The 24,856-nt window shown below is 39.1% G+C and overlaps 2 protein-coding genes across 11 annotated transcripts in view; one reads left to right on the plus strand and one right to left on the minus strand.

The window, feature by feature from the left end:
- Positions 1–5,955, minus strand: part of apbb2b (amyloid beta (A4) precursor protein-binding, family B, member 2b) — a 54,554-nt gene extending 48,599 nt beyond the window's left edge. For 6 of the 8 annotated variants that reach the window (XM_042433412.1, XM_042433391.1, XM_042433402.1 and 3 more), the window contains exon 1: positions 5,808–5,955. The gene's annotated coding sequence lies outside the window, so the exon portion shown is untranslated. The other 2 variants (XM_042433353.1, XM_042433362.1) reach the window with 2 other exon arrangements.
- A 4,463-nt stretch (positions 5,956–10,418) lies between these two features.
- haspin (histone H3 associated protein kinase) lies at positions 10,419–23,845 on the plus strand. 3 transcript variants are annotated; one of them, XM_042393748.1, is made up of 17 exons: positions 10,419–10,827; positions 12,284–12,451; positions 12,603–12,773; positions 13,020–13,145; positions 14,915–15,028; positions 15,163–17,179; positions 18,441–18,585; positions 18,724–18,875; positions 19,267–19,455; positions 19,680–19,765; positions 20,064–20,126; positions 20,556–20,647; positions 20,893–20,972; positions 21,504–21,592; positions 22,368–22,510; positions 22,624–22,726; positions 23,145–23,845. In XM_042393748.1, the coding sequence occupies exons 1-17, from the start codon at positions 10,667–10,669 to the stop codon at positions 23,344–23,346; spliced, it is 4,101 nt and encodes a 1,366-aa protein (XP_042249682.1). In that variant the 5' UTR covers positions 10,419–10,666; the 3' UTR covers positions 23,347–23,845. The 3 variants fall into 3 exon arrangements, with proteins under 3 accessions (XP_042249682.1, XP_042249688.1, XP_042249696.1); XM_042393754.1 differs by lacking the exons at positions 10,419–10,827; positions 12,284–12,451 and adding an exon at positions 13,726–13,804 and having other exon boundaries at positions 12,682–12,773; XM_042393762.1 differs by lacking the exons at positions 10,419–10,827; positions 12,284–12,451; positions 12,603–12,773; positions 13,020–13,145 and adding an exon at positions 13,829–14,234.
- The last annotated feature ends 1,011 nt before the right edge of the window (positions 23,846–24,856 follow it).

Genomic DNA, 24,856 nt, shown 5'->3' on the forward strand with positions numbered 1-24,856 from the left:
GGATTGGGAATCACATGGAAACCAATCTTTCTACCACAATAAGAAGGCAATGATAATGGTGACACATGCGGTCATTTCTTCATTTTCGGAGTAATTACATGGCAGTCAGTCACCTACAAACAATACATCATAATATCTTTGGAAACAACAAATGAATGTGTAAGTCAACCATATACTAAATATATTTACTGCAGTAGGAAGTGCTTTCACTTTTAGACAAACAAATATGTAAAAATGCATTAGTCTGACCCTTTCTAACATAAATATATAGTAACATGTATAAGTGTGCTGCCATCCAAATGTAAAAACAGCCATAAAGTGGCAGAAATGCTGACCAGGCAGAAAGCAGAACAGTTCCTGATTTAAAATGTATGCAGTAAAGTAAGCTGCAATCTGCATTAGTGCTAGAGTATTGATACTGTATTGCAGGAGACCAGTGATCGAGTAGTGATACACTGAATCACTTATTTGTGCTACGTCAACTAGACTATACAGCTAGTTCTCATCTTTTACATCTGAGCTTTAGGTTTCTTTTTTTTAAATGGCTTTAACATCACTTTTGATGTCAGTCACACATCAGAGGCCTTAAATACTGTGTCTGAATTGGTGAGAATTGACGTCACCAATGAAAAACAAAATGCACTTATGTAGAGTATATCTTATAGAGTTGCAATGATTAGTTGTTTATTTGATTAGTCGAACGACAGAAAATTAATTGGCAAGTAATGCTAAAATTCTTTGGTTCCAGCTTCTTAAATGTGAATATTTTCTGGTTTCTTTAGTCCTCTATGATAATAAACTGAATATCTTTGGGTTGTAGACTGCTGGTCAGGACAAAATAAGACATTTTAGGTTGAATCTTGGGATATGGGAAATGGTGATCGACAAGCGAGTAATCATTTAATCAAGAGAATAATCGACAGATTAATCAATAATTAAAATAATCATAAGTTGCAGCCCTAATGTCTTATGATGAGAAAATTATCCTGCAAGCTTGTACTCCTCACAAAATCTAAGCAATGGCAAATGAAAGTGAGCTGAAGACAATGTCAACATGAAAGGTTTGAGACAATCATCGCCTTATTTAGACTACAAAGGAACACCAAAAGTAGCTACAGTACAAAAGTAACACCCAAAATATAAGTCCAAAGATAAATGTGAGGAATGAAGGGCATCACAATTAAGGTTTATGCATTCTAACATGTTCTGGTGCTGATTATTGTCTATTATCAGCAGAATATGTGCAGATATGTTGCCGTACATCAGCCAGACGTTAATCCTTAACAGCATGACAGTAACTGCGTGTCAGATGGTTTAAATAGCATCCTGTATGTTTTCTAATTATCAGCAAATCACTAAGCATGCTCTGCTACCATAGTTCCTCCTTCTGTATTAGAGTAGCCTGTTAAGAGTTGAACATCTGCATATCTGCTCAAGTGTTCCTGCTGAACGCAGCAAGGATGGAGGATAAGAGTCCATCCTTGTTTTGAGACAGTGCAGCAGAAATCCTTGAACTCGCCGTAAAAGGCCAGTTTGCAGAGGCACCTGAGGCTCTGGCCTTTACAGTCTCTTTCATCACGTTCTGGCTTTCATGGAGTATGACGATGTGTTTGAAAGTCAAGAGAGAGAGAGAGAGAGGGTGAGAGAGGAAGGTCAAAGAGAGAAGCAGAAAACCCTTATGCAGCTGAACTGGGAGTGATGGGGGTATACGTGTGAATGTGCAGTGATGTGGAAAAGACAACATCAGAAACAGAAACATATAAACAAAAGAGTGGGAAAGTGTGTGTGTGCGTGAACTCAAGCTCATGTATCTGCGAGCAAAGTTTCCATTAAATGTGGAAAACTTACACAGGTAATTTGTAGGCAGAATAACATGCATACTGACGAGCCAATCACAAGGCAGACTTGACAGCGAGAAGACAGCCGATCAGTGAGGGCTGCCAGGAGCTGACACATACACACACACACACACACACACAAAAAAAGAAAACAAAGACGCAAAGTACAACTGAGCAAAAGGGGGGGGGGGGGGGGGGGGGGGGTGAGAAAGGAGTGTGTGGGTGAACAACTGGAGGAGAGGCAGACAGATAGACAGAGGGACAGATGGAAAGAGAGAAAGGGGGCCCTATCATTCAGTTTCACACCCTACAGGATGAACAGGGCCTCTGTGCTCCTTCTCTGTTCAAACACACCTCACGGCTGTCTGCTCCCTGCAACAACAATGCATACACACATACACACACACATACACACACACACTGCAGCCTGCCTAACAGTGGGCACAATAACCCTATTGAGAGGCATCGATAGGGGGGCTCACAGAGAAAGTGAAGAGAATGAGATGGAGAAAAAGATTGACAAAACACACACATAAACACGTACATGCTGCCCGACCACCTCCACACATAAATACACACAAACAAACCGCATTGTGGTGATGTTGCCAACTTGACAGCCTGGGATGAATCTACTCTCTGTTGTCCTTAATTCATCATTCATCTGTCCAATCTGGTCACACACACACACACACACAAACTTGCACATGCCTGCGCACACACACACACTTGTTTGGTCAAGGGCGGACCAGTGGTATTGTTTCACAGGGGAAGCAGGCTGGCGATAGCAGATCTCCCTACTCTTTATCTGATTGCTCACACATACACACACACACACACACACACACACGCGCAGAAACGAGCATGTACGCACATGCACACTTTCACCATCCTTTCTCATCAGCTGTTGTGCGTGACCTCGACCACACACAGACTAACAGGTTGGTGCTGCAAGGCAAGAAAGTCCCAACACCACACACACACACACACACACACACAGGCACACACATTATAGCCTGGCCAACATAATTACATCCAGTCTGCAGAGTACTTCAGGGCTAGCGAAGATATCAGGGAGTATTTTGGGTGTCTCGAGTGCTCCCAGCTCCACAAGGTGACTGCTTACATTACCGAATTGCTATTTTTGTCCATACAGTGAGCAGTATGTGTGAATGCCATGTCTGTTGACTCCCTTCCCTTTTTATTTTACCTCTCAGAAGAAGTGACAGAAGCTACCTTAAGCCGAGGAGGGGCCATCTTGAAACTGAGGCACTTTCATAAAGATACCAAAGCAAAACAAACACACAGACAAGCGCACAAGAACAGCCTGCGGTGCTTGGCCCGAAACTCAGCCCATAAATGTTCCGAGTCACTTTTTCCACACTCAGCAACTCCGGTGTTGTATAGAAATGCTACAGAGAGAGCAAGGGAGAGAGAGTAAACGAAGAAGGGAAAGAGGGATGGAGCAAAAAAGGGGGAGAGGGGCAGAATATAACTTAACAGCCCAAGACTCCTGAGCAATTAGCAATGACATCATGTTCCTACACACACACACACTGCAGGCTAGGGGCAGGTCTGGATCAAGCCAGGCTGGGCAAGGGTGCTGGAGGGATAGAGAGGGAGGGGAGGGAGGCAGGGAGTGACGGAGAAGCAGAGAGGATGACAGTGCACCATTTCATCTATGGTGGTACAGTCAGTGACACATTCACTCTTGTGGCTTTACACAAATAAACTCACCAGAACCGATGCTTGCACTGTAAACCTTATAAAGCCAGCATAACCACTTCCTTAAAATAGTGAGTGTTTACTATCAAAGTGTGCACACAAAAATAGTTAAATATAATGGCTTTCATTGTAAAACATGACGTTCTCCTGAGTTTCACCCACAGGTTATGCTGTTTTACGAGCACACCTTCGAAATGTGCATAAGGAAAAAGAGAGAAAAAGGAAAGCACGTGTCGTTAAAATGCAATGCAAAACAAATGCGTGAGAGGCTGTGTCACCAGGAGAGACAGGCAGGGAGACTGGGGTAGAGTGAGAGGGACGGAAACCTCAGTGGTGCACTCCAAAAACAGCCGACGGGTCCTTTGGTAATTCATGTTATTGTCAACAACTTCAGTGTCCCTTCTCTCTCCAGAGCACCTCTATGACCTGTTTCACAAATTCTTACATTCGCAATTACGCAACCAGAAATCCAGGCACACAGTACTCACCTGAATGAATGGTTCTCAAAGGCAAAGTCAACAGTATTTCTTCCTCTTTGCACAATCATAACATATCTGAACTCTATCGCTGCCCTGCCCTACCTCCGAGAAATAAAAACAGGAAAGTTATTCAACATCATTCTCTAGTTCCCTTAAAAATCACACAACATAAACAAGCAATTAAATGGCTCCATGTTTGTGTAAAACAAACAGGCGTATTATCTCAAGGGCCTGGCAGAAACGAGCAGAGAAAGGCTGCAAACGATTAGCTGGTTGTGTCCAGCCAGCACCGTGCACCGATACAGGTCTCAGCCTCACCCACCCACCCCCCACCCAAGGGGCCTGCATACCCTATAGCTGCAGACTGTTCCACATAATGTGCACAAGTCAAGAGAATACCCTCTGTTGCCTGTTTGTTTCACAAGGAACCTCTTTATTACTTTCATTTGCATGAGACAAGACACAGGACACAGCATACAGCCGCAAGTCAGGCCCTACTGGAGCATCTCTGGATGGGAACTAAAGGATTGGATGTACTGACCTGTCAGGCTTCTAGTGCTGAAATGATTAATCCCCTAATAGATCAGTTAATCAACAGAGATGAATAGACAACGATTTTGATACGTGATTTCATTGTATTAATTGTCATTTATCAAGCAAAAAAGCCAAACATTTACCGGTTCCAGATTCTCACATTTGAGGGATTTGTTGCTTGTAAACTGTAAACTAAATTGTAAACTGTAATATGCTTGAGTTTTGTTTGTTAGTCAGACAGAACAACTAACTTGAAGATGTCAACTTGGGCTCTGAGGATGTGCAATGGGCATTTTTTTCACTACTAACTACTTTCAATGATTAACCAGAAATATAATTATAATATAATATTACTCAATAATAAAAATCAGCATACTTTAACAGTTCGGCATGTTTTACAAATTCATGACCCTACTTAGTGCCAAGTCATGGTGGTGTTGGTGTCACCAGTCTGTTCAGTTTTTACTGTATTTTGTAAGAACTGGCAGAAACTTGGTGGAGATGGGTGGGATTTTAGACATTTTGACATGAATTATTAGCTGACAGAACAGAAAGACGTAACAAACTGATTAGTTAATGAGATTAAATGGGATGAGCAATACTTTAACGCTTTTCTACAAGATTTTTGCTTTGCCTGGTTGGTTAACTTCTGATGAATAGTTGACTGGTGGTCAGTTTACCAGTCACTCCTCGGCCTTCTACATAAATATACCACAAGTTTAACAGTGTTATGGTTTGAAATATGTTATTTTACAGCCTTGTCGTGTCCATATTTATGCGTTTTCCCCATAAAAACCCGACCATAGCAGCAGCAGCAGTAGCTAACCTTAAAGCAAAGCGGTGGTCAACGGCTGTCTCCTGACGACAACGCTCCATTAACGGCTGTTTTCGTAAACAACCGTTGCTTCTCCTGACACCACGTCAGAAGTCATTCAACGGTCATCGCAGGCACAACGAAAATCAGTGTCAAAAAGCTTCAAAGGGACACACGCTGGGTCCCGTAAATGTCCCCCCATCTGCCGCCACAGCCTCCCAGTCTCCTCTCCCCCACCTTCCCGACTTGTTCGCAACACAGCGGGCCCCTGAGATGCCAAAGCAACGCGTCGCCCAGAACAATATGGAAAGTTACTCACGTCCGCAGTCGTTTAAAGGCTGAGGGAAACTATAACGGCACCGCGGCGGCCCCTTGCGCCCCGTATTCAAGCCAAAATGCTCGGTATACCACATCACTCACCTCCTCTTCCAGTGTGTTCACGTCCTTCTCGCTGCGCTCCTGTCTTGTTTTTTTTTCTCTCTCTCTCTCTCCTCCCCTCCGTTTTCTCTCTGCTTGTTCCTTTTCTCCTCCCTCCCAGATGCCGCTGTTCTCCGACAGGGGGAACGGGGGGACGCTGCTCCGGAAGCAAACACTCCGTTGCTGTGATTTTTTTAAAAACTCCTCTTACTGTTAATGAATAATGATAAAGTAGTAGACCTACTCTTTAACCAGCGGTGCTCTAGTCACAGCTTTAACTTAGATCTTACAGCAAATTGTCATTACATTGAAGGAAGTTATTTGCACACTACAATGTGTTTTTTCCCAGGAAAAATAACCATTTTTTAACCTAGATTTTCATCACCTGTTATATGGTGTTTAATGACAATAATTTCCTAGTTGCTATTATATACAAAAGAGGATGATAAACTGTATCGATCTACATGAGGGAAATTTGGCACTACATCAGCACAAGAAACAAACCAGACAAGAAGGAACAAGATACAAATGTCTAGAAAAAATATAGCAGATTAATCTAGTCAGAAAGCTACAATAGCCTACCTTAGACCGGCCTGTATGAGTGAAATGTAGACTACTATATGTGCAAAATTCAATAGTGCAGTTCCCTGATATTACAGATCAAAGTGACATAGTAGATACCTTGATTTGATTTGTTTATTTCAGTGTCCTGCATCTTCTCTGGTGCCCAGTCCATATGGGCTTACAAGATACTAAACATCAACAATAACCAGGATGGCCACATGACAAAGTTACAGTTCCACAAATTCAAGATGAGTATAGGCTACATTTCAAAATATTCAGTTTACATGACAGCAGTGTCCTGTTGTGATGGATACAGTGTTTTCTGTCTCATGCATTGTTCTATAAATCTCGCCTGAACAAAAATCTCCACATTTAAAAAAAAAGTCAACTCAACAAATCATCTTCAGACAACCAAAACAAATCAGGATTCTTCGATTGAATCACTTCAAATCTAATGATTCCTCAAGTCACTAAACAAAAGGGCAACATAATACAAAATGAAATTCACCTTCAACAACACCAAGGTCACAAAAACACATAGATGTTGCTCTTCAGACTTACAACATTCAAATCTGCTGGTAAAGAACCAGTTCTTAACTAAGCACACAAGGACCTTTGCTTTCTATGTACATTTAAATTTCTGTGTGATAATCTTCTTTGATTTGAATGTAATTTCTTAATTTTGGCTTATTATAAATTTCCTCTTTGATTCCTTAAAATATGTATAAAGTTGTATTTATGCATAATAACGATAAGCAAACATAATGTTAAAATGATATAAATATAATATTACGAAATTTTAAAATATTGATATGTGCAATATATTAAAAATAACAGAATACAGCATAAGTCACAGTAGCATCAGCATATATTAGTACTGCAGTAGTATAAAAATAATACTTGTACACAGTGGGGTAGTAGAGTAGTTATGCATTTACTGATCAGCTGCCATAAGAACAGTGATGTCTAATAATGTTGCTATATTCTGCATCTTTTAACAAAATGTGCTTCAAAATATCCAGAGAACCACTAGTAGTAGTCAATGATCTGCCAGATGTCAGATTGAAATTTCTTTCGTCATTCATTGTTTCCTAAATCAAAACATTCAAAGTGGGTTTTTATAAAAACACAATCAGATGAATAAATATGACAATGTCATTATTATTATTATTATTGTCACGTACGAAAGCCAAAGTGCTGCCATCAATTAATTAACACTTGTGGAGGAACCTGACAAAATATCAGCCAACAGAAATACATCACGACCAGAGTGTAATGATAACTTAATGTAAAGAGTCAGACTGACTTTCTAAAGACATGTACTGCAGTGTTGTAGTGGCAGAGAGGTTAAGAGAGTGCTAGACTGAATAAAATGGTCTTAACTTATAATGAAAAAACACATTCGAGGTCGTCCTTTCCTCTTGCTGAATATAGTGTTGCATCAGATCCCACCAGGATAGAGTCCCAGAACACTAAAACGGTGTAAAGCATTTTATTATTGGCTATTCTGGAGTTACAAATGAGATAGATAATTAGATTACCTTTGAGCAACTTTCAAGTCTCTGCAAGTTGATTTTAATAGCATACAGAAATGAATGGGGAGCAACTGGTGCCTGGAAGGAAGGAAAGCAATTAAACAAATTGTCAACCATGCTTCTGCTGTGAAAAATAATTGGTAACACTGTATACATAATTTGTTGTTGTTATTAGTCTAAATGAGCAAAACCGCAAAGTAATTACTCTTTAAACTTGTTGAAATGTGAATTGATAGAGTCCAGTTTGGACTGAAGGCAAAGAGGGTTCAGCTGGGTCAATGAAAGGTGGGACATTACAAAAGCACAAACAGCCATCATGTGCCTTAAAGACACATAACAGATTACAGAAACTTGAAAAATATCTTTACAGCTTCGTCACAGATTGCCATGGAATTTGCAGACATCTTGAAGTCCTCAGGATGAATCCTGGTGGTGCTATTGACCAGCCAAAATGTTCAGTTACTTGAGTTCATGAGTATGTACCTCTTAAACCCATGAACATATTAGTTTATATGTACTTTTAAAAAAAGAATTATTGTCATCTTGAAGAAAAAGAGAAACAAAAGCATTCTTTATGGCAATACACACAAGTTCAAAGACGACCTTTTATGAAAACATACATGTTAAAATGAGAATAAACAAACAAACAACATATTTAAGAAAGACCAAAATAACACAACACAGTTTACAATATCATTTACATTTACAACACTGAAAAGGAAAAAAAAAGGAGATGATGCCGAAAGTCTGATACACCTTAATTCATAATAGAGCTGTTATGTCTGAGGGTGGTTCAGACACCTGTTTGTTTCTCATAATTAAACCACTTTCTCCATCTTGGATGCTTGGCAATTCTTTTTTGTAACCTTTATTTAGTTATCAGTTTCATAGTAGAAATCTGTAAAACTTTAAGTATCATTCTTAAACAAATTTCAGTTAGTATTCTGTCTGTTAACACAAACTCTAATTCAAAATTTCTGAAAATATTGTTTCCCAGAATGTTTTCAATATTGAGTAAAACCAAAAAATATGACTGTAAGAGGCATAGCTCTCACTACATCCTCTCCTACATTTTGGTGTCACTGTATAAGTGTATTTAGCTTGTTGAATCTTTGTGATAAAATAGCACATCTGTATTGTTCCTTGCATATTTTCTCCAGAAAGTGGATGGATACATACTTTAACATTAGAGCCTCACAGGGCCAATAACATAAAGACTATTTTTTCTCCACTCAAAAATGTGTTTTGCTTATTGTTCCTTCAGTTGGATGTTTGAGCTTTGCTGTGCAGAATGATGTATGTGCAGAGTTTGACGCTAGAAGGTTGTTTTCACATTTATCTGCCAAAGGGGGAAAGTTTCTCTGCGCTCATGGGTGGGTCTATGAGCATGATTTGTGACATCACAACTAGTTTGGAAGCCAATCAGGGTCCAATATTCAACTTTCACAAGTGTGATGTGGATACCTGAAGCTTCCAGTGCACAGACACTGAGAATGGACTTTACAGTGAAGTAGGAGACATCTTGTGTCCAGCAGTTAAACTATTAAAATGAGCAATATTTGTATACTCATAGATTCTGGATTTTATAATAATAGGAGAATTAAGAGATGTTATCTTAAGAGTTTTAATGGGGCAATTGGAAAACATATCAAACAAATATTATTATTCCATGCAGAAGATTATCATATACTTATAACATGTCTGGAGGGGATCTTTAAATTTCAAAACAAAAATTAATAGGGCAACATAAACATTATCAACAAAGGCAATATGAAAGTAAATACAATAGAAATATGTGTACTGTACAGTATACATACAGTATAGTGCAAAATAGTCTAATAGAATGATGACACCTGGTGGTTACACTTTGTTACTGCATTATTTGTATCATCTATATGGTCATACTGTATTGATTTAAAAACGGATTAATCGCCATAAATAGATAAGATAAGATAAGATCAATCTATATACATAATATGCATTGTAAACATTATAATACTTAGGCTATATATACATGACCTGACTTGTGGATTGTAAAAATAAAAAAGTTGTGCAAAATATGTGCAGAAGTAATGGTTCTGGTAGATGTAACTGTGGTTATGTATGTTATATAGGTGAAGTAATGAATACACAATAAATTAAATATGCAGTAGTGTTACCTACATATACAAATGTACGTGTACTTATATATATACATGCATACACATACACACATGTATCACACGTATATACTGTGTAGAGTGTAATAATATAATGTCATATTTCTCAGGTACAGTACAGGGTGCAGTGATTCTATCATTATTTTCCAGTGATACAACAGTCAGAACAGCTATATTCCACATACTGTGTTATATTGAATATTTCAACTGCATACACAGTGCTGGAAATGTGTTTACTTCACGTGCATATAATAAAAAGAGATGAAGATTTCTCCTCCTCCATCTCCAGGGAGTAATTACTCCAACCCGCCAGGTGGCGCTGTGCTGACATCATCACCGCCTGTTGACCAATCAGATCGAGATCCGGCAGTTTGAACCAGAACAAGCAGCGGGTACAGCACAGCAGCACGGCTCATGATTAAATACACAAAAAGATGATAGAAACGGGTTAAAACGTCTAATTAGATGTAATTTCAATGAGCTTTGTCGATCACTGTTAAGAAGTTTGTAAGGGCGTTGATAGTTCAGCACAGTTAGCAAAGGTCGAGCTATCTTGCTAAACTTGACCGACGGATGTAATGTTAGCTCGTTAGTCATCTAAAACATGGATCCAGGAAAGCCGTTATATCTGAAGACCTACGGCCGGCAGAAGCGAAGGGTGTCTGCCTGGATTTTACCTGACAAACGAAAGCAGGCCTTCGACAGCACTGGCTCGTCAGAGGGAGACATCTCCGTCTTTGAACCTGTAAAACCGACGACTAAAAGGTATGTTTAAGTCCAGCCCCAGTCTGAGCCTCTCATGTACAGCACCAGTCTAAAGTTTGGACACACTTTCTCATTGATTGTCTTGTTATTAATTTACCCCCTTCTTAATCTCATATTGCATTGTTTTAAATAGGCAGTATATTTACATATCTTGGTTTTAGGGGAGTTGTAAGTTAGATGACAATTAATGACAAACTTTCACAGTAGAATTAAGGGTGGTATCAAAAGTTACCCATAACAAACGCTTGGAAAAGTATGGTTAGATATACATGAACTTGCTTACTAAATGTCACTTTAGCCTTTTCAGAAAATGTTACACCATAAGACTTTATTACCAAATACATGTCTTTATTCTTTTAAACTGCTTTCTTCAAGTTAGAGCCTGACCACACGGCTGATATTATCATCAGATTTAAGCTTTTTACAGATATATTGGTATCAGCACATATTTCAGCTAATAATACACACGAAATTACAGTACAGAAATGCCAAAAATATATTTGAGGTAGTTTAGAAATATGTAGCTATAACAAAGTTTGTGTCACAGAGGACTGACAGTTTATTTCTCGACTGTGAATTGTCCAGCTTAGTCCATATCTTGATCTTTTAAAAGTGATGGATCCCAAAATATCAATTGGTAAATGTTTAAGTACTTATTGTATTAAAAAAAAAAGAAGAAGAAGACTATTGGCAGTATATCACAATCTAATTTTTCTAAAACTGTCAAATAACAATATTAGGGTCTGATCAATACTGGATTTTTGGGGCTGCTGCCAATACCAATTTAAGGGAGATAAAAAATCCAATATTGATATATTGGCCGATAATCTTGTATATGCAGAATATCTGCATAAACGCATATTTTTTGTAATGATCACTCAGATGTGGTTATCAATCGGTGCACTGAAACTGTAAACTTCACTGGGAATTTAATAATTATAAATAACTATAGATAAAAACACATAAAACAAAAAAAAAACCATGTATTATACATTAAACTTGAATGAAGAAAAAGGATCAAATATACATAAAATGCTGCCTATATAACTTTAAAAAAAATAAAAACACATATCAGACAACATATACACTGATACATCTGTGATAGGCCCATATATATACCAAGAGGTATCTGCTTCAAAAATCCATTATTTATCAGACTCTACTTTAAGTACACAAACCTCTGGCTGGTGAAGTGCCATCAGTAAAAAAAATACAAAACATCAATCATTCAAAAGTGTAAAGATATGAAATAGGCTGAAGCGCTGTTACACACAGAAATACATAACAAAGCCACTGGGCCTGGTATATTTCATGTTAAAGAAATTAAGTAATTTAGCGACTGAAGTAACCAAGTCATCATTTCATCTGTTTATTGGTGTAAATATTTTCCTGATCTACTTGCTCTCATCATCTTTAAAATCTTATCCATTCTGCTCATCCCCTTTTCATGTCTTAGAGGGAGCAAGACTAGTGTTGCTAGTCGTAGAGCTATGCGTCCTGCCAAGAAGAATGCCATGGTATGTCTGACCGAGAAGAGCTATGATGAGGAGAATATGAGCGATGAAGAGAACGTCATCCCCTCTCCTCCCTGTCCTCAACCTACCAAGGAGAGCAAGAAAACCAGGTTTTTGGTCATCATCCCTCCTATAAATGCATTGTCTTACGCCGATTACCGTTGATTGGTGTACATGTTTTTCTGATATACTTGCTCTTATCATCTTTAATATCATATCCATTCTGCTCCTCATGTTCGCATCTGTTTTTCATGTCTTAAGAGTGAGGAAGACTAGTGTTGCTAGTCATAGAGCTATGCGTCCTGCCAAGAGGAATGCCATTGTATGTCTGAGCGAGAAGAGCTATAATGAGGAGAATATCAGCGACGAAGAGAACGTCTTCATCTCCTCTCATCCCTGTCCTCAATCTGCCAAGCAGAGCAAGAAAACCAGGTCTGTGAGCTAGCAAGCAGCTGGAAATGACAGCTGCTTAGCATTTTGTAATAAGTAAACTGTTAATGATCATTCAATTTTATGATTCTTTTACATGGCAATTAATAATATTTTGTCCAAGCCTTGGTGGAAAAGATATCCTTGATGTGCTTATGGAATAGTTTTCTTACTGATCTGCTTGCTCATGCTTTATCTGCGTACTTGCTCATCTGTTGATTTTAATCCTTTCTTTATTATTGTTCCTAGTGGTAAAGCAGACCGTCCTACCAAGAGAAAAACCAAGTGCCTGACAGAAAACTGCGGCGATGAGGAGAACATTGACCTCCCCCCTCTTTCCCGACGTCAGCCTGCTCAGCAGAGCAAGACAACCAGGTCTGTGCACAAACGAGCAGCTGGCATGATCAGAACGTATTATGAAAGTAGAAAGGAATGTCAGCAGGTCCAGAGTTTTATGTGACCAAATAATGGGGAGAAATATCCATATGAAGACTATCAACTTGTTTTGGTGTTCTTCTCCCTCTGAAGTGGTCAATTTCATGAATTTATGGCTCTAATTATTCATATGTTTAATTAATTTGTAATTCAAATATGCAGTTAACTTGTGTTGTACTACAAAGTAAAGCTTTCAAGAAGACAACAATTCATTTTGTAATGTATAACATTGATAATGGATAATTAAGCAAGTATTGAATATGACAAATGATCAATCCAGGAAATTACTCAACGGGTGCGTTCCCAATTGGATTTTTATAATACTAAAAGGGGCGCCTTTTGTATTATATTATTTGATGTCCTATAGTTTCTCCTGACCTACTTGCTCATACACCAAATCCCTTCTTTCTAATCTGTTCTTTTTTTATAATCTATTTTCTATCTTTAGAGAGAGAACAAGTGTTTACAGTGGTAGAATAGTCCGTCCTGTCAGGGGGAAAAAAATTATCGTTTCTGACAGAGAACAGCAGTGTTGAGGGGAATATCAGCATGTCCCTGCCTTCTTGTCCGCAGCCTGCTCAGCAGAGCAAGACAACCAGGTCTGTGCACAAACAAGCATGAGCAGAACACATAATGAAAACAAAGAATTGTCTGTATGGGTGGAGATCAATAGCATTTTATCGAATTCAGATCCGCTTATTGAATCCAAATCCTTTCAAATCCCTCATCAGATCTCATTAAGTTTACATTTCAACATTTGCAAGTGACTTAAGTATAAAATTATGATTACTCAAAAGATGTCAAATCACCGTTTTTGGCAGAAAAACTACTGATTTTAGTGGCAGTCTAATTAATGAAACCTGAAAATGAGATGAGCGGCCTAATATATGGGGTGTTGATTAAATGTATCTGACACATAGGGCTGTGCCATATGATCACATTTTCTGTTAATTCAATGAATAGTCTCTTGTCTGTGTGGGTCCACCGTGTGAGTGCACACAGCGGAGCAGAGGAGAGACAGTGAATCAGGTGAGGTACTCAAGTTGACGACAGCTACACTTGTTACGTTACTGTTATATAAATCTTGAGCTTGTCAATTCAGAAACTCTAGGAGATATGGATGTCTTATGCAAAAAGATTTATTGACAAACCCAAACTTGATCGACCAAGGAGATAGCAGTTATAACAAAGTGCAAGTGTAGACCCAGTGAAATGCCACAGCAAATCTGAAGGAAAAGAAAATGCAATAAAAGCTTTGCGTGTAAAAAGGCAAGAAGAGTAATTTATTAATGTAATCCGTGCAAAAGATGGACAGACTCCAAATGCCGAAAAATATTGCCATAAAGTGTGTGATTTGTGACACAACAAAATAAAGACATAGAACGTAATATGAAACGATAGACATTATTCTATCGTCACATGTTACATATCATCATATCACACAGCCTTACTGACACATCCAATTAACAGCCACAGCTTTCTGAGCTTCAGCAGAAGCTGCAAAAACACATGCACTTGTGGTCATACAATTGTATTAATAAATGTGTTTTTGACATGGAACTGGAGATACACTTTTTTTTCAGTTCCGATACCATTTTGATATATGCCGATACCGATACGGGATCATTAGGATAACATTACGCATTTGGTAAAGCTTTTTCTCTGTTAATATGTTTGTTGAAATGATCTTTGTCTCTGTGCGTCAACAGGAAAAGCAAGCTTGTCTCTGCCACAGGAGCCTTGATGAGACGGAAAAGACAGCATGACCCAATCACCAGCGAGAGTGAGGAAGACTCAAGGTCTTCTGCAAAATCTCACAAAACGTCAGTTCAAATAAAGTATTCATCCAGTCAGTGTGTTGATCCCCCTGTTAATTAGCTTAAGTGTGTGTTACACAAATGTTCTCAGTAATTGCTGTAACAATTAGCTCTTCCCCCCCCCGTCTTCTTTTTCTCAGTGGTAATCTTCCTTCTACGGGCCGCTTTGTAACCCGCCGCAGACGTGCAGTTTCCACCAAATCCAAACTCCCAAAAGCGACTGTCAGTGTACTCAACTCTTCAGATGACTTCCATACGAGTAGAATTCTTCGGCCTTCCAGGAGGAGGAGGGTCCCCCTGTCATTTTTGGTGTCAAGTGTGGAGAACTCTGTGAATGCTGCAGGGACAAGCAGCTCTGCCACCAACCCCTTCCGAGAGATATCCCTCAATGAGTCGGCAGATCACAGCCTCGGGCCCGGCTCCAGGAAACCCATCTTCTGCTCTACACCCTCAGCAAGCTCTTTTAGCAAACGGCCATACATTAAACCTTCTCCCATCAATGATCAGTCCTCTCCTCCGTCCATGTCAGTAAGCTGTATAGGTCTCGTGAGCACATTCCAAGAAGACCAGGATTCACCAGGGCAACCACATACCGCACCACCCATCAAGCAGTCAAGCCTTGGCGAGAAACAACTGGGCCCGCATTACAATGAAGAACCCTCTGGTGAATCATTTTTGCAGCTGAAGAACATGAACAAGACGAGTAGCTGTAGCGAGGTAGCTAGAAGTCCCGGTGAAGACTCAAACACCAAGAATAGTGGGACATTACAAAGTCTAAATCTGCTCACTACAGACAGTGAAAGCAGCAGTCATTTTGTGTCAGCAGCGGGAGGGTTAGAGTGGCTCATAGAGGCTCTGAAGGAGAATTGTTTGACCTGGCGCTGCACAGTGCAGCTGGAGAGATTGGACAACTTCACTGTGACTCAGCTTTACAGTGAAACAACCTACTCATCCTGTTTGGAGCATTCAAGCTCAGTCCACAGCCAGCCAACAAATGAACATTCACTGTCTGTGGACAGCAGTCACACTATCGACCCTCCATCATCTTCAAAACCACCAATTTGTCTTTGTTCATCTGTGACTAACAATGCAACCAGTGATAGTTTACAGTCAACAAACAATAGTTTTGAGCCTTCAGTGACCGACAGTCAAAGCACTAACCTTTCACTGTCAGTTGACTATAAGCAGTCAGCTGAACGCTCATCAGCAGTGGAATCCATGGAGCAGTCGACATCACTACTTAATGTTGAATCTACCCACTGCATCGACAGCAGCGTTGACTTTGTCATGGGCACACAATTATCAGCCGACAGCCCTGTGCAAACTGTAGCTGCAAAGAACAAATGTCTTAATAAGAAATGCAAAGCTCAACTCAAAGCACTGACTTTGTCACGACAGACTGTTCGGCAACTTAAAGGCTTCAGAGAGGCAAGTTTGGCTTGTGATGATAAGTCTGTCAATCCAGATGCAAACAAGTCAGAAAATGACCACACATATAACATTGAGGATTCCGAAGATCTCGCACGTTCGAGAGAAATTGTAGAGAGAATGATGGTCGTTAGACAGTCGACAAACAGTGCAGTCACTCAGCCAGAGTCTAATGACCCAGAGACACTCAAAACGATGCTGAAGGAGAAATGTCTAAATGACAAATTCATTGTTGAGATAAACCGTTTAACTTTATCACAGTTGAAAGAAAATCTGCAGTGTAAAGGCACTAAGCTTAAATCGCCCACAGATGTGTCAGACTCAGCCAGTGATAACCAGACAAAGAGCGACCACCAGTCTGAGAGTGACACTAATCGCTGTAAAGGAAGCACTTCTTCTGTAAACGTCAATAAGAAAAAGAGGGGCTCAACTAGTTCTGGGAACAATATTAGCTCAGACAGAGACGTTGTAAAGAAATCCTGTGATGTTCTCCCTAAAAGAAGAAAGACGTCTCTGGCTCTTAGAGAAAAGAAAAGGAGGAGCACGTCCACGGATCGACCGGGGACGACCAGGAAGGCGTGTGTGAGCGGTCTGAGTGTGAGTCGCTGGAAAACTAAAAACAGCGCCAGCACACACACGTTCAAGAGCAGAACTGCACAGAGAGGCGGTACCAAGACTGTGGACTGCAGCATCAATGAGCTGATATCCACTCAATCCAAACAGCAGCAGGTGAGAACAACATGTACACAAGCACAATACTGCTGAAACATTATGTCCATTTATTGACTGTCCATTGACGCATCACTTTATTGATAACAGTTTTGGTTATTGGTTAGCAATTGTCAGACAAAATAAGCAATGTGTGTATTTTTCAGTTAGATGAAAGAAAGTGCAATAGATTGATTTATTATGAGAGTAACTATAAGCTGCAGCCCTTTAAATCAGATGCACCTGCAGTTATTAACTGCTATATTCTTTCCTGGTGCTTTGTCCACAGGACTGTGATTGGTTGTCAAGGAAAAATTCAGTTCAGTCAGACGTTGGGCAATCAAAGTTCATCCGCAAGGCCCTGATTAATAATGGAATTTCTAAAATATTTTTAAGTAGTGTGATTTTTTTTTATATATATATATATATATATATATATATATATATATATATTCCTGGTTAAGAGAACATTTAGCAACACTTTCAATAATGTATCACTAAATGTTTCTTCCTGAGGTTTTTTTTAACATTATGTGACACAAGAAATGTTTAAACGTCACCCGATTTGTCAAATAATTTTTATTATCTGCGACAATCTTGGTGTACATCCATTCTGTGTGCCAGACTACCATTTCAACTGAGGGCTTTATTATACACAGAAAATCAGGGAAGTTGGTTAAGTTTCTGGGTTGATAAGAGAATATCAGTGAATTTTACATCTCAGTCTTTTCATGCAATGTTACATGATGTAATGTTCAAGTCAGAGTGTAATAACTGTTTGGTTCACAGAAATTACAAAAAAAAAGCTTCCCCCTTATCTCCAGAGGTGTCCACACTTATATCCACCCTCATAGTTTGGTTTTGTTTCCTTATGTTTGAGATATTCACATCTAAGATTGATGTCGCCATCCTCATATAACAGTGGTCAATGGATTATTTTTGTAGCACATTTTAAATGACATTTTAAAAACTAAACTGCAACATGTCTTTCCACTTGCAGAACACAGAAAGTTTAATATTTTATGATCAGAGAAAAATAATTCAGAACTAAAATGTATGGATTACTAAAAAGCACCATGTGTTGGGTCTTTCAAAAGTGTTTTTTCATTGCTTTGAGCACCACAAACAGAACTCAGTGCTCTCAGTCTCGGCAAGATCTCAAAACCTGAGCAAATAAAAACGAAAAATGTCTGCATGGCAAGGTATCATTGAAGGTAAGGGAGGACGGATAGATTTAAAATGTGACATCATTGACAAACTATGATATCCATCCTGTGTGTAGGAGCTGTTTGGGACTACCATGAATTTCTCCACCCCAGCGAGAGCGAGTCGACTCAACTTCTCATCTCTGTTGGCCGACCTCACACCTAACACCCACACCTGGAGCCGTCTCAAAGCCGCCCTCTCCGTTCATCGCAAAAACATGGGTAATACACATACACCACCAAGTTGTAATTTGCTCCTCAGTTAGTCAAAAAGATCTGTGTCCATATTTGATCTTTATTCCCCTCACTCTAATGTTTTAACTCTGCCTGTCTCTTTTTTTCCTCATTGCCTCTCTTCAGTGCTACTCACTCCGAGGAGTTTACATACATCAGTGCCATGCACTCCTGGAAGGGCGGAGCTGGCAGACGTCAGCCAGGATCTCTTTGCCACGCCTCTCCGGACACCGCTTTCCAGACGCCTCCAGTCACAGCTGATGAGCTGTAATTCTCTGGTACGAAACACATCTGCAGCTATGAGAGCAAACGCCATATATAGGATTATTTTAACAGGATGATTTTGAAGAAGCCACACATAGCCATGACTTAGTTTTCAAATATGTTTTTCTGAATTACAGATTATGTCGAGTGTAAATATATCCGGTGTGAGCTACTATGTGTTGACTGCTGTCTAGTGACAGTGAAATGCAAATGAAACACAGCATCAGATGTACAAAAATAAACACTTTTGCAGATACACAGTCTATGATACACACCCTACTTCATTGTCACTGCGTTCTACATATTGTAATCCTTGTAGTTTGACTGCGTTTGGGTCTTACACAAACATAGAAACCTCCTACCTTTTCATGCCTGTAACGTCCTCCCTCTTGTCTTCTTGTACAGGTTGCGTGTGAGGATGCAGATCTGTCGGATGCAGAGAAGGTGTACGCAGAGTGCGACCAACAGGGCCCTCTGCCCTGGGAGGAGTGTATTCTCCCTCAGCGTATGAAACAGTGTGTGAAGATTGGGGAGGGGACCTTCGGTGAGGTCTTCTCCACCACCAATGCCTCAGGAGACACGGTTGCTCTCAAAGTACGTGTGTGTTTGTGAGCTGTACTGCCTTTAGATCTAACTATATGATGTACAGTATGTATATAAACAGGACCGTATTGCATCCAAAGTGCACCTTTCTTTCAGTTGTCAGTATTCAGTGTGATCTGATGTGTAGGACTTTGCTTAAGGTATCTCTATAATGTAGATACAATAAATAAATGTATGTATATTCGGTAGTAAAACAGTGGTTCTTGTGCTGACAGATTATTCCACTGGAGGGCAGTGAGAAGGTGAATGGAGAGGACCAGAAGACCTTCGGAGAGATTCTTCATGAGATTATTATCTCAAAGTAAATAATACAGTTATTTGCAATAACATGTTTTCATACTGATGAAAGTAAAGTGGCAACAAATGAACACTGTGTGTCTCACTATTCTGCTATAACATGATTTGACACCAGCATAAAGAAGCTGTGACAGCAAAGATATAAACCTAATATTTTGTGGTGGTTCATAAAGTCTGAATGTCCCACTTTAGTGGAACCTAGCTCTCATTAAAGCTGAGACTTCAGGTTTTTGGGGAATTTGTTTTTAATGCAACAGCTGGTCAATGTGAACTAAACATCACTGATGTGTTTTTTCCACCAGGGAGCTGAGCAGCCTGAAAGAGAAGCAGCAGAACCAGACTCACGGCTTTATTGGACTCAATGAGTAAGCACTCTCTCTGGTTGTTGTCTTATTTCTGCTTGTGTCTCAATGGTTTTAATTAGGCTGCAACTAACAATTATTTTCATTATCAGTTAAACTGTTCTCAATAAATCGATTAGCCATGTGGTCTTAAAAAGTCAGTATATGGTGAAAAAAATGTTGATCACTGTTTCCCAAAGCCCAAGATGCAACCTAAAATGTCATGTTTTATACCGACCAACAATCCACAACCCAAAGATATTTAGTTTACTATTATAGTGGACTAAAGCACCATTAAAATATTCTCATAATTTTAGCATTACATCTTAAAAAATGACTTAAAACATTAATCGATTATCCAAATAGTTGGTGATTAGTTTTCTTTTTTACTAATCATGGCACCACTACTGTTAAGTTTATATGTGATTTGACGTTTCTATTGCTCGCTCATAGTCTCCACTGCGTCCGAGGCTGCTACCCTCCAGATTTCCTGAAGGCTTGGGATACCTTTGACCAACAAAAAGGCTCTGAGAATGACAGACCAGGTCAGTGAGAGAAAAGCATATTCCGATATGTTTCACATTAAATTTACACTCCCTAATGTAGAGAACTGCAGTGCAGTGTATCTTTGAGGCTGCAGTGGTGGATGAAACTAAAAGAAGTCTTTCTTTTTTCTTAAGATTGTCTATTACCAGATGCTCTGAGTTTAATGGAAGACAAAAAATCTGTCAATGTGGGATCAGGCAATGTTTGTCTTTTTCACTGCATCTCTCTTCGTGTCTTTGCTTAGATTTCTTTCAACAGGATCAGTTATTCATTATCCTGGAGTTTGAGTTTGGAGGCACCGACCTGGAGAACAGCAATGGAACGGTACGCACACATCAAAGTGACACACAACAGCACCTCTTCTTTGCAATACAGCACTCTGCTGTGATGATGAGCAGTCATCAATCATGTCAGTGACTGCTCAAAACGCTCAAACGCCTTAAAAAGCTACTACGCTGAGACATAATTTAAGCCTGTTTGGGCTGAAACAATGCATGTGTGTGTGTGTTTCTTTCTGCTTTTTGACTTTCTCAGTTTAAATACTTGCCAATTTCTGTTCTGTAGCCAGAGTTTCATGTTCTGTCTTCAAACACAAGCCTTGCACTCTACTCTCATTACACTGACTTGCAGACTAGCTGTGAAAATGTGCTCAAAAATTAATGAAGAGAGTGCACACATTAAAATGGTAATGTCTTGAATTGAGTCTTCTGCAAAAATAATTAGGCTGTACTAATTGGGGGGGAAAAAAGAACAGGCAACTGTATCTTCTAATCATTAGCTTATAAATTGACTTTGTTTGACTGGTGTGACAGTGTAAATGCAGCTTTTAATTGAAGCCTTTCTTGTGTCATCAAGCTGGCGTCGTTGGGGGTGGCAAAGAGCATTCTTCATCAAGTTACTGCTGCCTTGGCTGTAGCTGAGGAGGAGCTAAAATTTGAACACAGGTAGAGTACACGCACACACATTCACAAATGATTGTAACTGTGATTATCTGCATGCATCTCGTCTTAGACGCACCAAACAGGATAACGCTGTACATATTTAGTCTACAAAATGTCAGAGAATCAATCTCCCCGAGCCCAAAGTGATCACTGCAAATGTCTTCTTATGTATCAACCATTCAGAACCCGAGGGTATTGAATTTCCTGTCATTAAATACAAGTAAAACCAGCAAATTTTCATATTTGAGAAGCTGAAACCAGTAAATTTTTACCTTTTTTTTGCTTAAAAAAACTAAATAAACAATTAATCAATTGCTAAAATAATTGCTATTTGATTTTCTTTCTATCAATTATTGAATAATGACTTAATAGTTTCAACCTAGTTGTTGTAATGGCAAAGCTCAAAATCGCCACATCTGGATTTCTGTGCTTTTGGTGTAACTCTGTATCAGATTGTTGGTTGTGCAGTATCATTGAATAAAGACAACTACAAACAGCTTTCATAATGTTTGATTATTTGAATAAAAGTTTGGCTTACAATACAGCACCAAACATGATATCATAAACTTCCAATAACTTGGGCGACAACAAATACTTTGAAGCTTTCATTCAGGCGTACACACGTAAGTTGATGCATAATTAACTCAAAAGTTCCTCCTTCTGCCACAGCGGGTGTGAAACATTCAGCATTCAGGACAAAACTCCAGTGTTGCTGTGATGGATGATTTTGTTGTTGTCTTGTAACAGGAACTTTATCCCCCTCTACTGTTTTCTGTAGGGACCTCCACTGGGGCAACGTGCTGGTCAAAACAACCAAGCAGAAGAAGGGGAGCTTCGTCCTAAATGGAACAGCCCACTCTGTGGAAACCAAAGGAGTGCTTGTGCGCATCATTGACTACTCTCTCTCCAGACTAGAAATCGGTCAGATATTTTTTTCCACCCACCACCTCCCACTTGCTTATTGTTATATTTTGAGTTTTTACAGCTGAATTAAGCGGATTGTGCTGAAAAGCATTTATTTTTGTCCTCCTCAGATGATCTGACTGTATCCTGTGACATCTCCAAGGATGAGGAGCTTTTCATGGGCCAGGGGGATTACCAGTTTGATATCTACAGACTGATGAGACAGGAGAATGGGTCAGTGCATTTATGTATCAGTGATAAATTCAGAAACACTTGGATGTGCTGTTTAGCAAGAGCTTCTCCGTGCCACAGAACAAGATGGAGCAGTTAAACAATGCACATATAGAAAGAATTCAACCTTTTTATAGAAAAAGAGAGCCAACAGTGAACTATGCAGATATCAGCTGATTAGTAAGAAATCTTTTCTCAGTGTTAACATACATATATGATTTGTTGGATGTTTGATAAGAGGTATAAAAATATAATTTCCCCATCTGACATTGATATTTCTTTGATTTCTCATTGTGACATGTCTTAACAGACATTACCAGTCTTCTTGTAGATCATCCTGCTCATTTACATTATTAAACTAATATTTCAGAATTATTGTGGTCATGATTTATTGATCTTTTTTTTTGTCTGTCTGTTTCAGTAATAACTGGAGTAACTACCACCCCCATACCAACGTGCTGTGGCTCCACTACCTGTGCTCCAAGCTGCTTTCCATGAAGTACCGGGGAACAGGAGGGAGGGCTGCCAAGGACATACGAGAAGAGCTCACTCGTTTCTATGACAACGTCCTCCAGTACAGTTCTGCTACTGAAGCGCTGCAAAGCTGCCCCATGTTTCAGTAGTATGTGAAAAAGCTCACGCAGGCAGTTTTTAATAAGAAGGTGCAGTTTATCTGGGTCGTCTCTAGTCAGCTTCCATTTGTCAGCAGTTTGCCAGTCGCCCTGGATGACCTGTGATATGTAAAGACACGGTTATTGATCCTGGCAGAGATAAACGTCACTCAATGTACAGTATATACAGAACTGTCATATGAGACATTTGAAAATAATGTATTCATGCATCGCAAAATGTCTTAATGGTGCTTTTTTTTTATTCCTACTCTTGCATAGGCTTGTGTATTTTAACTGATGAGGTACATGTTATTTTATGCATCTTAAGTATAAATGCAGAAAAAAAATATTCTAAATAAATTTAAACTGATCTTGAACAACATCTGAAAGTGGTATTGTGATCACAATTTTGTAATCTAGATTAATGCTAAACTGTCGATTGACAGAAATTAATTGCCAACTTTTTTGGTAATTGATTGATACATGTATGAATTAAAAACACCAAATGTTCTCTGGTTCCAGCTTCTCATGTTTTATTTCGGTGTGAATTGAATATCTTTGGAGTTTGGAGGACTGTGTTGGTTGGACTAACAATTTAAAGGCATCATCTTGGGCTATGAGATAAAGGTAAGTGACAGCCCTGTTACAGATACCAGCCACAATATGTGAATTGTGAAATGTGGACTAATAAGAGGCAGTTTCCAGGCAACCCTCATGTCACTGTGGGCAAAATTGTGACACGTTTTTTTTTTTTTTTTCTAAATATGGATAACTTAAACTCATGAATGTGCTGCTTTTTTTTGCAAGTTTACAAATGAAACATTAAAATTTCCCTGCTGGGAATTATTGACCCATCAGAGGTTTAGCCATACCGTTAATACTGTGGCAGCCATCGCTTTAATATTTTATGGGTGTATTAGGTATTGTGGACAATAGTGCAAATAAGTGTGTACAACTGCTTTGTGGTAATTATAACTGGGCCAAAATATGAGTCAATAACGGCTTACTGCCGATATAGCAGGAACAAGTATCACAAAATTGCAGTAGGGATTGGCTGATATTGGCAATTTTTTTTTTATATATATGTCTCAAAAGTCCAGTACCGGTTGGACAATAATGGTAATTTTGGTCATTTTTATGTGATTTTTGAGGGTTTAATTTGCCAAAAATACACCCCAAACTGATAATTTTATCAATAAATTGTACCTCCATCAATTTTCAAAAATATTTACTATGTATCACAACATATATCGAGATTTTAATTGTATATCGAGATATCATTAAATATACTGTGATAGAGGATTTTATACACATCACCTGCCCATGGATGTATTGTGAGAGCTGGATTCGGTGCAAGTTGTGCTTTTGTGGCCCAATAAGAATTTTCCACATAGACAATCATCATTAAAGGGGCATCTGCAAAACTTTTGACACCTCCAACTGCAAATAAGTTCAATTACTACTCTTTGTATTAAGAATTTTTAATCTATGAGAGTTTTGTATTTGTAAAACCTTTCCACAG

This window comes from Thunnus maccoyii, chromosome 2, assembly GCF_910596095.1.
Source record: "Thunnus maccoyii chromosome 2, fThuMac1.1, whole genome shotgun sequence".
NCBI classification, from domain to species: domain Eukaryota; kingdom Metazoa; phylum Chordata; class Actinopteri; order Scombriformes; family Scombridae; genus Thunnus; species Thunnus maccoyii.